The sequence below is a fragment of the Amblyomma maculatum genome, chromosome 7 (assembly GCF_055883805.1).
Source record: "Amblyomma maculatum isolate TAMU_Amacu chromosome 7, ASM5588380v1, whole genome shotgun sequence".
Taxonomy (NCBI): Eukaryota; Metazoa; Arthropoda; class Arachnida; order Ixodida; family Ixodidae; genus Amblyomma; species Amblyomma maculatum.
The window spans coordinates 35,613,722-35,631,400 of record NC_139350.1 but is presented as its reverse complement, the minus strand read 5'-3'; the positions used below and the strand labels follow the sequence as shown (position 1 = coordinate 35,631,400).

The window sequence follows — 17,679 nt, the reverse complement described above, 5'->3', positions numbered from 1 at the left end:
AACAAACTGGATGTCGTACGTCAAACGTACACCCTGAACAATGCGCCGCTCGCGCGACTCTCACAGTATTTTGACCGGGCACGAGCCTTCCATAGAGGCGCTCCTCACATGATTTACCGTTTTCGGTCTCGAGCAGCTACCTTCGAGAGGAATTCAGCGAGATAATTAGAGATAGTGGCAGAGCGCCATCCCCCTCCCTCTTCCCCAGTTGAAGCCGGAGTCACTGCCAGTGCCTCCGGCACTGGTGCAGCACCTGCACCTGCACCTGCTCCACCACAGTGTGTCAAGAGCGCTCTTTTTGTTTAAGGGGAGACTCCAAAGCACTTTCCACGTGCTGCGACGCCAACGCCGGCTTCACTGCAGGTGTCGTAAGAGGGGAATGCACCTCCATGTTGCCCCGCCGGGGTGGCGCAGTGGTTACGGCGCTCGACTATTGTTCCCTAGGATGCTGGATAGAATCCCGGCCTCGGCGGCCGCTTTTCGGTGGAGGCGAAAAGCAAGGCGCCCATATGCTGTGCGATGTCAGTGCACGTTAAAGAACCCCAGGTGGTCGAAATTTCCGGAGTCCTCTACTACGGCGGTTTTCATAGCCTGAGTCGCTTTGGGACGTTAAACCTCACAAACGAAACCAAGCCACCTCCATGTTCCTGGTAGTGGCACGCGCTCGCCCTCTTTACCCAAAAGCTACAATGGCCGGTTCATAAAACTGGACATTACTCCTTCTGTTAACTTTCTATCTTCAGCATTCCATTCCTCCTTTCTCAACTTATGTCTTATGTCAAACTTCTCGAATAAAAAAAAACTGCATTCTGCTATGCAGCACTCTGCGATCAGTAGCTGCGGCCTATATCAAATAGAAAGGGGATATGTACGATTTCTGGGAGACCGTGCTGAGCAGAAGCAGTTCGATCAGCGGAACAGACTGCCAGCCACGGAAACATGCCCGTGTGGGTTCTAAACACTTTCGTGAAGAATATTTTTGCTTTAAGTTGAATTGACGTCAGCGATTTGGTTTGGTTTGGTTTGGTGTGGGGTTTAACGTCCCAAAGCGACTCAGGCTATGAGAGACGCCGTAGTGGAGGACTCCGGAAATTTTGACCACCTGGGGTTCTTTAACGTGCACTGACATCGCACAGCACACGGGCGCCTGGCTTTTCGCCTCCATCGAAAAGCGGCCGCCGAGGCCGGGATTCGATCCCGCGTCCTTGGGAACAGTAGTCGAGCGCCCTAACCACAGCGATTTGCGTCAAATGATCTCAAGAGCCGAAGACCGACGTATGATGTCATTATCCGGCTTGATGTACTCAATATGGACAAATATTTCTTTTAATGGAGCGTGAGGTGATCGCATGTTCACATTTCTTTTTCAAGGTGTAGATAGGTAAGTAAAAGCGCACCAGAACCGCGAAACAAAGAGAAAAAAACGCCATGTTCCCTTTGCAAACTCTGGAAATAACCTTCTCTGCTAAGCGGAGACCCCTTCACCATATCGGCCAAACCTGTTTTGGGGGAAGAAACTGGGCGCAGCTCAGAATGCTTCAATGTCAAGCCTGATGTAATGCACGCACCTGGCGAGCTATTGAAAAAAGGAGGAGGTAGGGGCGAGGGAGGCGATATGAATGGCACTTGCCAGGAACTGCCTTCCCATATTTGCGGACGCAACACTAGGGAGAAGGGTGCAGGAAATTGATGTATCCTAAACTGCACACCCCCAAAACAGGTTTGACAACTGTGGTGAAGGGTTTTTTCCTGTACAGAGGAGCTCTTCGAGGTTTTCGCAAAAGGTCCATACAGGCCGCATACTCGCACATCAATTATTTCTGGCTGGCTCACAACGCGTACACGCTTCCGCGCTGAGTAGGGTTCACCGCTACGCCGCAAAGCGGTGACTTCTCGATCTCGACGGCCATTGCGCTACTTTATTGTAACCAGAAATTTTAGATTTTAAAGTTCAAATTTTAAAGTAAACCACAGGAACTGCTACGCAGGTTAGTTTTCCACTTTTTGTCACCACTCAAAATTGTTTTTATGTCACCTAATGGGTTGCTTCTGTGTGGCGAAAACTTTTCAAATAAACTTTGCACAGATTAATATATTTGTGTGGGCGGGTCGGTGAAGCATCGTGCAAAACAGGGGCGCAAAAAACCAGGACACAAGGAACACACAGAAACACATAGAACACATAGGAATACTGCGCTAGTCCTGTTACTATGTGTTCCTTGTGTCCTGGTTTTTGCGCTCCTTTTCTGCACGATGTTTGCACAGCATAGAATCCTTCCATTTCTCGACGTTCCACACACATGGTGCGAATAATGCGCACTGTTCTCCCTGTACAGAAACAAACCAACAAAGGATGGTACCATTTAACTACTCCACTAATCAGACCTAACAACTAGGACTATGCTCCTTGCGGGAACATACACTTGAACGAAGAAAAAAGAAGCGAAAGTATAGTCTTGTCTCTGATTTCCCCAAAAACTGATACCTCACTTCCTTCATTGAAAGTATCATCGAAAACCAGAAAGAGCTCTAACCAAAACGTGAATGATTCCCCTTCTGGTCCAAGCACGCGTTTGCATTTATATCTGAAATGAGGTTATCTGAAAGTAAGGTGTGCAAATGACGCACGATTATCTGATTCGCTGGTCGGACTGCTCTGCGTGCTGCGCCAGTGAAACGGAGTTTCCCCTAAGAGTGTCAAACAAATGAAAAAAGGTCGAAGCAAGGCGAACAATTCATAGCCAGGAATGTTACCCCAAGGAACCATTACACTGGTCAGCAAAGGCTGATTCATACGACAATTGTTGGTCCTCGAAAAATGACTTTCTTCCACTAGAGGTCTATGTGTAGAGCTGGTCCTGGTGTGCAGTCGCACATTGTTACCACTACTTCGACTTTCGCATTCACAGGAGGCGATGATAGGAAAAAGCACGGATAGGGTATTTCAACCTGTTACTTCAGCAATTGAAAGCCCGGCCCAATCTTCCAGGAATTGAACTCTGCGTCGCATGATGGTTTGGTGCTCGGGTCTCCAAAAGTGTTTATCTAGTGACTTGAGAAAAGATGACGGTGCATTCTTCTTGAAAAAAACCAGTCAAAGGACGAAGGACAAAGAGGACGACGATGCTCACACTTTGTTCTTCGTCTGTTGAGTGGTGAGTGGTATTGTCTGTTGAGTGGTATTTTCCCAGTATCACGCACATCTCGTGGCCTCCAGGCAAAGTACGTTTGACGGGACAGACTGTCAAGTGATGTTTGTTTTCCAAGAAGTAGTTGATCCTGGTCTCGCATAGCCTGGGCAGAAACTCCTCAGTCATCTGTGGACACACTGACACTCTCCTCCTACCCATGTAAACATATGACAATAGGATTCTGGTGATCCTGGCCTGTCTTCTTACTTGATGTGAGCTAGCGGAAGCGGGGACAATGTTGTGCATTCCGAAGGCCTAGAAGATGCTAGCACTAGACGCAATTATTGTGCAGGAGTTTACCGCATTCATGAGGCGAGGGACGTCGTTTCGGGGAAAAGCCAGCGCAGCAAACTCCTCCCCCATATTCGCATGGCATCCTGGCAGAAACGGCAGGCGAGAGGGCTTCGGGCATGCGCAGTAGCGCTACTTGAAAACTACTCATTCCTGTCGTACGCTACAATTAAAAAAGCAAAGGTTAACATAAACTCTCTTCTCTGACAGCGGCAAACACTGATGGCTGCCGGCGGCTTTCGTAAGTCTACATTATTCGCTTTTTCATGAATTGCATCATATCGCTATATCGCTGATGTCGTCCGGTAATAAATGCTATTTCTTCTCGGAACGATGGTATTGGTTTGCTATTGGTTTTTGTGGGAATTTTAAGCCATAATCAAATTATGAGAGTGCCGCTATTTTTCAGAATATCTAATGAAATATACGTTTTATTCTTTCGCATAACATCCAGTCTTGATATTCTAGGTGTTTTTGCGCCTATTTCGAATGTATTCTCTAGCGTTCTTGTCTCTCTACGCGTGTTCATTTTGTGTAATTTGTTCTTTTATATGTATAGTTTGCATATATATCTTATATGTGAAATACAGGTGCCTTGTAAGATTGCCCTGTAGACATTTAAAAAGATGTAGCTTGTCCCATGAACTGAATTTTCATAGAGTGCTAACTGGTGTACTCCCCTGGTTAGAAACGAGTTTGCTCGGAAGACAGCAGTAGCACATGGAAGAAAATGAATTTTATTGTGCTACTGGTGAAGTACATTGATCTATGTGTAATATGTTATAATTATTGTAACAATTTGGTGCTGGGAAGATATGTTTCTCAAACGTTCGAACATTTCTCCAGAGCAAAATTTGTTCACGGCTTCACTACCCCTGTTACGGATGCGCAGAATCCTTCAACAGCAAAAAAAAAAAAAAAAAACAAATGAAAGAGCACTGCAGAATCTGCATTTTAGTAATGCGAAAGCACAGATGCTGCTGTTGGTTGCTTCTAGTTGCTTAATTCCCTTCTTATTTTAGTCGTTGGTACTTTGAAATTGCGCGCCAATCCCTTCCAATGCCTTTTTTCGGCTTTACTTACGGTTGAGCGACGTCACATCTTTGACGTCATCCTAATTGACTGCCTTAATTACCTACTTTAGCCGTTGGTACCTTCAAACTGCCCGCCAATCCCTTCATATGCCTTTTTTGTCTCGAATTCAGGTTTTGTGACGTCACATCCTTGACGTCATCCTAATTGACTGATTTAATTACTTATTTTAGTATTTTACACAGTCCCATGTGACGCCAAGCCATTGGCTAATGAGACCGTTTTCGCCTTCTTTTTGGCCTGATTATTTTTTCGGGCACAACATTACGTCACCCTCTATCGATTGGGGACAGAAATCTGACCATAGCGAAGTAATGCTATCGAATTAATATGGGGGTTGTCTGCTATTATTCTAACAGAACTACATCTTCTTAGTTGGGGCAACAATGATATTTTCGTTTCTTTTTAATGTAGTGGGGACGCTTTTGTAAGTCAGTAGTGTGCTTGGATGCTCTCGCCTGCCGCTCCATTGAGGCACCCTATTCAACAGTGCGGAGTAGTTGGCTTGGAATGTGGTCGCCTGCCAGTTTCCTCTGCCGTGGTGGAGCCGCAAGGAGAGGTGCTAGCGGCGCGCCTGCGGCCGGTCCGCGACGTCGTTCAGCGCCTGGCCCGTCGCCCGCGGATGGGGTGGAACCAGTGAAGTCGGATGACGTGTTCCTCCGCCCGCAGCGGACTGTTCGCACAATTTTCTGATTCTCTGATTGGAGTGCTCGGCGTGCTGCCCCGGTGAAACGAACAAGTTCCTCCAAAGAATGTCAAACAATTTAAAAAAGATGTCGAAGTACGGCGGACAATTCACTGCCAGAAATGTGACCGCAAGGAAACCTTGCCCTGACCGCCGAGCTGCGCCCATCTAAAAGTTGATTCATACGACGACGACTGCCGATTCTCGAAAATGCCCTTCTTCCACTAGAGGTCTAAGGTTGGCCTACGTGCGGTCGGACCCTTGTTACCATTCTTTTGACCTTCGCGTTCACACGAGGCGATAATAGGAATAATCATGGAATAGGTATTTCACCCTGCTACTTCAGCAATTGAAGGCTAGATCCCATCCTCCGAGAATTGAATTCGACCTGACGTAACGTTTTGGGGCTCGGGTCTCCAAAATTTAGTTGTGGCATAGCTCTGGTTAACCCTAGTTGAATTGCGAAAGCAACGGCGGAAGCTTCTTTTGCCTCTTTTACCTCTACGTGCCTGCGTGTAGTAGGGGTACCGAGAATGCAAATGGTTGTGGCAGGCTGATTCTGATATCACCCTCCCGTACGCAAGGAGCGATCCGAGTTGGAAGCTCCTGCCCGTGGCATAGGGGTAACGTGAATCCAAACATCACGAGGGACCACGAACACTACCATGGCCTCCTTTATACACACGGCACACAGAGACGAGCAGTTAGACCTGGCGTAGCACTGCTTCCGCAATAAAAGGTTTATGAAGTGATTTGAGGAAAGGCGTTGGTGCAATGGGCCTTTTGCCAGCAGTGCACTCCTCTTGCGACCGCCAGGCGAATTGCATTTGATGGGAGAGACCACCAAGAAATGACTGTTTTCCAGGCGGTAGTTGAGGCTGGCTCGCATAGCCTGGGCAGAAACGCTTTAGTTATCTGTGGACACACTGTGACACTCTCCCAACCCCCCACCCTTTGTAAACCCATGACATGGATTCTGGTGAGCCTGGCATGTCTTTTCACTTGAGGTGAGCTGGGGGAGGTGGGGACAATGCAATATGTGCATTCCGAAGGGATGCCAGCACTGGGCGCAATTATTGTGCAGCAGTTTGCCACATCGATGAAGCGAGACACATCGCAAGTGAGTGCAGCACACTGCCCCCCCCCCCCCCCCCGTATTCCCATGGGAAACACAGCAGGCGAGAGTGCTTCGCGCATGATTAGTAGCGCTATTTGGAAAAGGTCCGTTCATTTCTTTCGCACGCTACTGCCTGTCAGTATCATGGTGCCCTACTTCTAGTCATCGTAAAATATTGCAGCACAACCACTATTACCATTAGAGATGCAAAAGTTAACATAAACTCTCTTCTCTCACAGCAGCAAACACTGATGAGTGCCGACGGCTTTCGTAAGTCTATATTATTTGCTTTTTCGTGAATTACATCAATCCTTTCAGAGCTATATCGCTGATGTCCGGTAACAAATGCCATTCGTTCTCGGAACAATGGGCTTGGTTTGCTTTTAATTTTCGTGGGAATTTCAAGCCGTAATCAAAGGATGTGTGTGCCGTTACCTTGCTGAATATGTAATGAACCTCCAGTCTTAATATGCCAAGTGTTTTCGCACCCATTTCGAATGTATTCTGTAGCGTTCTTGTCTCTCTACGCGTGTCCATTTTGTGTCATTTGTTTTTTTATATGTAAGGTTTGTATATACAAATTGTTTGGAAGACTCTAAGTAACTTTAAAAAATAGTAGACTCAAAACAGAAAAACAATATTTGCAGGAACACACTCTCTGCTCCAGCGGACATAACCTGCTGCAAAACACCTCTGAATATGAGTGTAATTAACACAAATACCACTAATTAGCTTTTAAATTATCGTAGTTGAGCTGTTAGTTACAATGGGCAGTTTGATACCGCGGACGAGACGATGGCAAATCAGTTTTTGCAACGAAGAAAAACACATTTTTCTACAGCCACGCAGCTCTGTTAAATCCGACGTTTTTTTTCTGCACGCTACCGAAACTGAGCGCGCAAGGAGCGCCGTAAGTAAGGCGGAAGTGCAACCTCTGCTGGTGACGCTCGGCAAAGAATGCAGCGCTCAATTTGAAACGCGTGTGCTAACTTTCCCGGCTAAGAAACCTCGAGGCTTTGCGTAAACCGCGGCCGACGTTATCGTCTGCTTCGTTGCCCGGAGTAAAGAAAATGATAGTCATCATAAGCTGTAACAACGTCGCTTTGGAAACACTGATAAGCTGTGGCCTGTCGCTCTGCCTCCCCGGTTATCTTTCGGAAGCAACTTTTTCATCTTTTTTTTTTTTTTAATTCGTCGGTAGTATTGTGACAGACATAACGCTACGCTTCTGTGGCAGCGTGTAGATGGCTGTTTAAAGCTAAACGTTGCCGGTATACTGGCATGCATTGTATTATTTGTGTCGAGCTTCTATTTCTTTTACACAGTATTGGCTTGACAGTTAAAATAAACGAGAATCTCTTCGTAAGTTGAAAAGATTGCTGGAAATATCGGTATTTTCACTCTACACTGCTTTGCACAAGCTATTTGGATACGATTCCTGTGAGGTGGATCACACTCGTCTCGTGCTTTACGAACTGGTAGGCCTCGACTGCCGATGTTAACCATGCACTTTCTAGTTGTCTGTTTACAAATGGGAATAAACCTAATCGCTTAACTTTAAGGACTCGGTTCGTTACAGGTCCACTTGCATACGCCACGAAAGTAATACTGCTTGGCAGAGGCGTTGCTAGGGTCACCCGCACCCCCCCTCCCCCTCTCCTCTGTCTCCGCTATTTAGGCACGGAATCGCAACTTCCTTTCTACCTCTTCTTCTCAGGGTTTGCGTTGAAGTTCGCTTCGCACCCAATCACTCAGTGCGAGTGGCATTTTTTTTTTAACACATATACGCAGTGGTCGTGCCCCACGACTGATAATTCAGTAAAACATCACATCAAAAGCACATATATGCGAAAAAGGCAGAAATATTAGCGCGTTTAAGTTGCGAGAAAATTCACTGAGCAAGAAGCTTAAAATAGGTGATTGCCCAGTATGAGACCATAAGAACAAAGTGGCCATTGAACTATGCAATATGTAAACATTAAGCGTGTGAATCACTGTAGCCGTATGCACACAAATATAACAAGGATGTGAAGAGATGAATGCTACAATGACTATAACGGAGTAGCAACGAAACTTCGCATACATATTTAGAGACTATCAAAAAGAATCAGCGAAGAAAACGTGATAATCAGAATAGAAGCGCCTTCCTTTGTCCCGCTTGCGCTAGTGTTTATTACAGTGGCTACACGAATTCATCGTAAGAATAAGTTTCCAACGTGCAATAAACAACTGCACTTATGACGGTAATAATGGCTTAGATGAAAGGAATGGTAAACACAAACAATGCCAGACTATGCACGTTATCATGCGCGCAGGAATATGCATAGGAATGACAAGTGAGAACTAGAGAGGCAAATCTATAACTCAAAGAGAACTGGAAAGCACAGCAAATAACTAAAGTCCTGAAACAGACAAGCCGTCTATCAGGACCTTCAATGAACACGCCAGAAAACACGACACTTGCAAAAGTCACAAGGAGCAAATAATTACGTCTGCCACATATTCACATTTTTAAATTTTGTATATGCGGCGGACATAATTATTTGATTTTTCTGACTTTTAAAGGCTTACACGTATCCCTCGAACACATTCGTTAAACAATCAAGAACCGACCGATATACAAAATATTTGAAAACTTGGGCAGTTTTCTTATTGTAAATTATAACAAAATTATCACGGTTATTTTAAAAGCAGACATTCACGAAAAGAGTTCAAGGCGAAAGTAAAATCAAGAACTGACCTATATAAGTAAAATTTTGGTGACACGAATCTGGTTGATACGAATTGCGGGATGATAGGAAATCGCGAAATTCCCCGACTGGAATGCATTATGTACAATGTGCAAAATATCGGATGTTCCGGTCGCTCTCCAGCGCCACTACGATATCGAACGCGCGAACTGCGATCGCAACACAACGCGATCGCTAGCCGCGCTGTATGTACGCATCATGAGCAGTTTTGCGGCGAAGCGTGGTCCGCACATCGTAGACTTCGCGACTGCTGTAGTCAGGCGCTGTACCCTTCGCGAGCAGTCTGCGGCGCCGCTCGGCCGGCGCGTCGCCATCTTCTAACGTGCTAAGCCTATATAGTAACTCTAGTCTGCTGTATGCACCGAGAGAAGTCCGCTGAGGCACGTGGCGCGCACCACGCCGACGTCACGATTGCCTGTCGCGCTGTGTGCGCCGCGAGTGGCGGGCTGTGACCGCGCGACCGTAATAACCCATCTCGGACGTAAACTGCTCTGCGCAACTGTCTTTCCCATGATTCTGCAAACTTATTCTCTTTCGTTTTGATGATACCAATGTTCGTTTGACAGGAATTCTTTCGCGACCCCGTGAGATTCGTATGACCGAGGTTCTACTGTTACATATTGTTTGAGTACTTAACAACCACTTTTATTCATGGAAGTTGTAACAAAAAAAAAACTGTTATATTGGAAGCAGATATTCACGGAGTGTAAAGAAAAATCGAAACTCAAATCAAAATATTGCTATCCTGACTTCCAGGACTGCGAAGCTGCTGATCACTTGATCAAAATCGGTGCTTTTTGCCAGCTCTTTCAATAGATCATACTGGCAGATCACCCATTGTAGATCTCAGAAAGTTTTTTATTAGTTTCAGCATAGAAAAACTTCTCTAACAAGATGCCACAGACACACATACCGTGAGAAAAAGCTACAGCTCTAGTGACAGTTTGGGAATTGAGTGCGCAAAATCTCACTCCGTAGTGAATGTCAAGAAGTCCAATGCTTCCGAACTATTGGCGACTTCGAGGGCAATTCTGGCTGCTTTGAGGTGTCTCCTCATCCTAGGAATTTCGATAAGGAGAGCGATGTCAGACAGTCCGTCATAGAATTCGGTAAGTTTCGGAATAGAAACTTTGAGCTCTTCCTCAGCTGAATAAAGAAGGTTTGCTTCAACAGGTTCTAATCGCTTCTGGATATTGTGCAGAGCTCGGCATAAAATTTTTGAATGCACACCAGAATCGCCTTCCTATTTCCTTCCTGCAAGTATCGAATTTCTGGCTTGTTCACCTGCCATCCTCTTCCTTAAACTGACACACCTCTCAACTGCAATTCCAAGGTCACTGTATTCTATGAGCGAATGATCAACAGCATTTTCCACTAGGCGACCATGTTCCTTTTCGAGAAAAAGCTTTAGGGCCTTCAACTTTGCTACTACTTTGTCAAGGGATTGTCCTTTTGTCTGCAAATACAGTCGTGCAGCATTAACTTCATCAAAAGCTGAACACCACAGGTGCAAATAACAGATGTGTCCTCCTTATATATATATATATATATATATATATATATATATATATATATATATATATATATATATATATAATTTATTTTTTTTTGTTCTAGTCAGCGCGTAGTGATCAGACTTGCCATCCCCTGAGCAACAGGCAATCCGTGCCTTTAGGCGTTTTGAAAGCGTGAGGCGGATGTGTGATTGGACCGAGGAGCGAGAAAGGTACAGGCGATAAATGAACAAGACAAAATACAAAAGACTGCTGGAAAGATGCTGCCAGTGGTTTTAGCTCAGAAAAGGAGAGTGAGGTGATGAGTGAGAAGAAGAGGCGATGTGGCCGCGCAGCTGCCGAGCGGCCGATGGGTGTCGTCTAACACGCTCCACGCAGGGGTTCCCGATGGGTCAAGTTAATGCTGGTCTTTCCAGGGTACGCACGTACATAGGCCTGTCCAATGTTAAAATGGCGTGGAATCTTTTTCAAGCGCTCCACACAACAAAATAATTCGTTGTACGAGAAGATCACACATGTCATTCACTGTCTCCACCACTGCGCGCCTTTTCGTGTCTTTCCACAAAATTCTTTTCACCCTCTACCCCATCCTTCATCTAATTGCTTTCTTGAAAACTTCATGCTTAGCATATTCTCGGATGGTATCCAGTAGTGACGAATCCTGCGACCTCAAAGGCCATGGTCCCACCCCCCCCCCCCTCTTCTCGCCCAATCTTTTGGTAGGGGACGGTGCCTGCCAGGAATGACACAAGGTCTCTACGAGGCTCCGTCATGCTGAATTTATTGTTTTCTCTTTTTTTTGTTTTCTTTTTTTTTTGAAACGGCCACTAATAGCTGTGACGGCAATTCAGACACAGCACTTTTTAGAACGCAGTCTGAGTATTCTTTTTCCAACTAATGCTTCCGTTGGCGAAGTAGCGACTGACAATACGGCTGTTACAAATGCCACACCAAGCATTTGCTCACCATCTTGCATTGTTCTTGCATGACGTAGCCAATGTAGGTTATATTGTCGCACCAATAATGGGTAGTGTACGAAATGACATTCGAGTCCCTGCAAAATCGGACCTCGTCTGTCCAGAGCACTATGCTTAGAAATTCCGGGTGTTCATCACATATAATTAGGCACAATTAGTAAAAATTGAGCCATTCCTGAAAGTCATTCGATGACAGTCCCTGGTAAAAGAGCATTATTTGGGTGGCAGCTGTGTCTTTAAAGTGACCTCGAAACTTAAGCCGTGCTAGCTCCATGTCCATTGAAAATTTACCTGACACTAAGCCTCCGGCCTCGCAAAACGTAAGTGAGGACATCGATGCCAGAATGATCGTTTCCACTCCCTGGCTTCGGGCGCTACATTCATTACGACACGTCACCATCGGACGTTCCGCTTGCGCCATACTTCTGGCGCTCCTCGTGCGCTCAGCTTCGGTCGCGTACGGAAAACACCGTCGGATTTCATCGAGCTGCAGAACTCTAGAAAATGAGTTTTTCTTCGTTTCAAATACACATATGGCTTCGTCTGGTTCACGGCATCAAACTGCCCATTGGAACTAACAGACCAACTACGATAATTACAAGTGAAAATTTGTTAATTTCATTCATAAAGTGGTGTTTTGCAACAGGTTATGTCCGCTGGTGCAGAGAGTGTGTTCCTAGAAGTATTGTTTTTCTGTTTTCAGTTTACTATGTTTAAAACTACTTAGTCTTCCTGGGAAAGAGAGAGTGGGAATAAACTTTATTTAAGCACCCTGTATATCTCATATGTTAAATACTGGTGCCTTGTAAAGCGTGTAGAATGTTCCATGAACTGTCCGTGAACAATTTGAACTGAAGTGAATTGTCATAGGGTGCTAACTGGTGTACTACCTTTCTGCTTGATTTCACAAGGTACCATGCACCATGACCCCTACGCGGTCCTCGGCATCGACAAAAATTCCAGCGAGGCTGACATCGGGAGAGCCTACCGGCGACTTGCCTTGAGGTGCCACCCGGACAAGAACAAAGCCTCCGACGCCGAGGAAAAGTTCAAACGACTAGGCGATGCCTACAAAGTGCCAGGTGACAAGGAGAAGCGTGATGAGTACGACAGTAAGCTTAAACAGTACGATTCCAGAGGCGACGTACCAAAGTGGCAGATGGGCACAAGCTTCGGATTTGATTTCGAATATTTTTGGTCGCTCAGCAAAACTGCCGATGAACCATCGGGCAGAACACATGACACACCTTTTCGGTTCGGCGCCAGCTCATCATCAATGCGGACAGCGAGTGACAATCCACGCGCAGAATGCTCGAAGACATTTAACGCGCCGCACTGGTCCGGGTTCAGACCCTCATCGGAGGCACAGTTCGATAGCCGCTGGCCATCCCCTCGTTATTCGCGCGAGGCGCAATTCGACTACGGCACATCGTCGGCCGGCGAGAATATTAGTGGCATGGGACGTTCAAGAGAGTCGAACTACTCCGAGTACGAAGCTTCCTTTAGCGGCTGGCGTGGTCACACATCCAACGTGTTTACGGATCGCTCAGCAAATTCGAGAACACTCCCTGAGAGACCCCGTGTGCTGAGGAGTCCCGGCATGGAGCTAGACATGTTCGTGACATTGGAAGAGGTTCTCACAGGCACCGTCAAAGTCATCCGTTTTAAGAGGATGGTACTGGCAGCGGATGGCTGCACGCCAGTGCGCAAGGATAAGGTGCTAAGCGTTCGCGTTGAGCCGGGCTGTTTGCCGGGCACCAAGATCACATTCCCCCACGAAGGAGACCAGGCTCCTCATACCATCGTGGCGGAAGTCGTCACCATACGCGACGAAGAACATACGCATTTCACAAAGATGGGAGTAGATCTCTACTACACAGCTAGAATCTCCTATGATGAGGTAAGTTCCCAAGTCTAAAGCCCCTCAATAAACTGCCTAAGTCTGGCCCCAAGGCGCTTATTAAGCCGAAAGCCTTTAATGGCTCATAATGTCGTGGACAAAATGTGTCCCGCTTTTGCGGCGTCTCTGATCGGCCGAGGCGGGATGACGTCATAGAGGTATCGACCAATAACCGAGCACCACCACCGTATGGGCGAATGCGTGCCTTATATGACCCTGTCAATCAATGATCAATTCCTGTTTATTAGTTTGATTACAAATCGATGCCTTAATAAATAGCTCATTATTAACTAGTTTATGATCAATAAATATTTAAGTGTTTATTTTTTACTTTTTTAACGAGTGAAAAATTATAAAAACTAATGACTAATCAACTAAATTATTAATTACTGATCACTGCCAATTGCCTAGAAGAATGCAGCCTCAGGCTTTCGCCTTTCACTACTTCAGTCGCTAATGTCTCTCGTAATATTTTTTACTGGAAAATTACTGCGAAAGTGTTCACTTCTTGCATTACATGTTTACGCCCAACCATGAAGAACGTTGTGTCCTTGTGCATATTTTTTTTTTACCTTTGGGGCAGCGTAAGGCATTTTTCAGCAAATTACGGGAAAAAGGGTTCGGTGTTGCTGAATACTTCTTGTTCAAGTTAAGGAGGTCTTAAGGCAGGCCACGTGTTAAAGAAGATATGGGGCGCCTTTCGTCCCGCTGCCGGGGCCCCAAAAGAGTAATCGTGGTCCCTTCTGCAAAATGATTCCAGAGTAGAATGGTATCTTCAACTATAGTCATTCCGAGGGCGCGGGTCTGGGGCGAACTCGGTCACGCCACGTGATGGTAACAGAAAAGCCAGAAATCACCTGGGCTATGGTCCATTTATCCCAGATTTCCCATTTCCCTTATGTTCGTGCTCCACGCATTCTGCCGCTGAACAATAGTGAACAATAGACGTTTTTTTTTCCAGTAGCGCACATTTCCGGCAGGAGAGGTGCGTTTGATGGGACGGGAAGCTGTTCAGTGATGTTATACATATGTATACGCCCAGGTATGAAAATTTGCAGCACGTAAAAGCCGCCAGTCTCGTCTCTTAAATTAAAACACAAAATTTTTATCCCACAATGCATTGCTTGAATACGCGTTCACGCTTGACATTGCGCCTGCGTATCAGGCAGCCTTCGCGCTGCCTTATACGCAGACGCAATGTCTTTTTGTGGCGGCTGACACAGCGTAATGACATCGCAGACATGCTTTACACCCGGAAGCAATATGAATGTTTTCCACTTTCATCGACGCGTATTTGAGCAGTGTATCAAGGAATGCGCCGGAGCCGCAACGAATCTTTTGCGTTTTGCCGTGTGTAGCTTCGTTGATGCCACCGTTCGCAAGAAATTTTCGCAGCGCTTTATCGCTTCACGAAGTAAAATTGGAATTCCACCGATTTAGGAGGCCCCCTATTCCCCGCTCCTGGCACGCAGGCCTGAGGAACTGGGGCTTGAACCTCCGCGACTAAGGACTGGCGAATGTACGTGCTCATGGCACGCAGGCCTGAGGAACGGGGACTGTAACCTCCGCGACTCTGGTGGCGGAGGTTCCAGCCCCCGTTCCTCAGGCCTGCGTGCCAGGAGCGGGGAGTAGGGGGCCTCCTAAATCGGTGGAAAGTAAGTTTTTATCATCACCAGCCGCCACAGGATGTTTTCGAGTCCAGCACGGGCAAGGCTCAATTTGTTACTGTTGTTGTTGCTGTTGTTGTGGCTGTAGAAAGACTGAAAAGAAAATGCACGGGCCTGCTACTGCCTCTGTAGCTGAGCCACTTCTGCTGCCTCGTGCAGACAGAAGAGAAAATAGAGAAGAAAGAAAAGAAAGAGGGAGAGAAAGACGGGCGCCGCCAAAACAGCCGTCGTCCAACACCGAAATGGTGTCGGGTGCAATGACTGCCTACAACTGATAAAGATTCAGTGGCAGGCTAGCCCCCGCCGCAAGCGGCGGTGACCTACCTGTCCCAGCCCGATCAGGGGAGTACAGCTCATCAATGTTACTGCACCCGGCGTTTGGCCGTGATCACTAACCCGTCAAAAAGTCCTGCTGCGAGAATGATCACGGCCAAACGTTGTTAATGCGCCCGGCGTATGGCCGGTATCATTGTTGCAGCAGGACTTTTTGACGAGTTAGTACATGTTCTTGATTTTTATAGCGCTGAAGAAGCACTACAGGAAGAACTCGCAAAAGGGCTTAGAAGATGCTAACACTGCACGCAGTTATTAACTGATTACTCCGGAGCGATTGCAGACGTGACTTCTTTTTATTTCTCGCTCTCCTCTATTTGCAGACTATAAGCTCTTACGAAACGAGGGTGCCTACACTGACCGGTGAACACATAACAATGCCACTGACGCTGAGGAACATCAACATGTGCTACGCCGACATGGTCGTCTCGGGTGGTGGCCTGCCTCATTATGATGACTCCACAGAGAGAGGCGACCTCAGAATACACTTGGAGATAGCAAACTGGGTTATGACGCAGATTTACATACAAGTGTTATCCCAATTCTTTTTCTTCTGCCTCGAGAGTGAGTTCATAGCGCGCAGGGCGCATTCCCGCTAAGGTGTCGAATGAATGTTGAAGATGTTTTTTACATATAAGGATTATTGACTGCACAGGAGCGTAAACTTGCTGCACTGTGCTTACGAGGCTGTTTTTTTATTTTAACTACTGATATCAGAGGTCACCTGCACTGTTTCCTTTTTGTGCACCTGTATGTGTGTTTGTGTGTGTGTGAATAGTCGGGTTTTTTGTGCAACTGCCTGTAGTGTGTGTGAAATGTATAAAGGACAAGCTATTTTTTCATGTTCTACGTGCCAAGTGTGGGTGCTACGGAACCCATGCTCTAGCTGGGTTACGGGGCTGTTTTTTTTCTTTTAATTATTGATATCAAACATCACCTGCGTTGTTCCGGTTTTATGCGTCTTTGTGTGTGAGTAGTAGTATGTGAAACTGCGTTTAGTGCATAAGAAGACGACTCATAAAAAGCAACCTGTTTTTTCATGTTCTACGTGTCAAGTTATGTATAGCTTTCGGTGTTGCGGAACCCATGCTCACGTTTGGTTACGATGCTGTTTTTTTTTTCTTTTAACCACTGATATCAGAGATCATCTGCGCTGTTCCTGTCTGTATGTTTGTTTCTGAGTGTGTGAGTAGTCGGGTTTATGTGCAACTGCCTGTAGTGTGTATGAAGACTATTTATAAAGGACAACCTGTTTTATAATATTCTACGTGTCAAGTGTGTTATGTAGCTTTGGATGCTACAAACCCATGCTCAAGTTTGGTCGCGCGACGGCAGCGCCACATATTTCGCCATGCAGCGAATCCTGTAATGTCGGGTGGCGCCGCGTGTTGCCATTGCCCTATACTTTCCCCGAAAACTCCAGCAACCCAAGTACCGGGTTCGTCACAAAACGCTTCCTTGAAGCGTTTAGACGAGAGACCTCTGTCGGAGGAACTGCTGCTGGGCGCTTGGCAGGACAAGGGGAAGGGTGCCCAAGCAGTGCGTGCTCTTTGCCGTTTTTTGAGCGCAGCGGACTTGATTCGCGCTTGTAAAACAAGCTACTGCGTCTGTATAAGTATTTCATATGCATTCTTCCACATCGTCACCCATCATAACCTTCGTTCTTCTCTCCTTCCCCTTCCCCAGTGTAGAGTAGCAGGCCAGATTTGAATTATTCGGGCCAACCCCTCTGCCTTTTCCTTTCAATAAATACATCTATCTAGCTATCTATCTAGCTATCTATCTAGCTATCTATCTAGCTATCTATCTAGCTATCTATCTATCTATCTATCCTATAGAAGAATCTCGGCCAGAGGTAGAGGGCTAAAGGAGAAGAACAAGTTGAGGCTGGTCCAGGCCTTTATCTTGAGTCGGATCTGCTACTCAACCTCATTCTTTAACATCAAAAAAGCAGACAAAAACAAATTAGACGCCATAATAAGGAAACGCACGAAACGAGCACTGGGTCCCCCAATCTCGACCTCAGCACTGGCACTAGAGGGAATGGGGGTGCATAACACATGGGAAGAGTTAGCGGAAGGAACGAGAACAGCGCAACTCGAACGCCTAAGTCTAACTGAGACAGGGCAGCAAATCCTAAGCTGGGTAGGACAACAAGGGAA

The 17,679-nt window shown here is 46.3% G+C and overlaps 1 protein-coding gene across 2 annotated transcripts in view; it reads left to right on the top strand.

Annotated features, from left to right (window-relative positions):
• Window positions 1–16,777, top strand: part of LOC146182972 (dnaJ protein homolog 1-like) — a 147,404-nt gene extending 130,627 nt beyond the window's left edge. For both annotated transcript variants that reach the window (XM_084608996.1, XM_084608997.1), the window contains exons 2-3: window positions 12,529–13,517; window positions 15,841–16,777. In XM_084608996.1, coding sequence (XP_084465122.1) covers window positions 12,529–13,517; window positions 15,841–16,116 — 1,265 coding nt within the window. In that variant the 3' untranslated portion in view covers window positions 16,117–16,777. The remainder of the gene's footprint in view (window positions 1–12,528; window positions 13,518–15,840) is intronic.
• The last annotated feature ends 902 nt before the right edge of the window (window positions 16,778–17,679 follow it).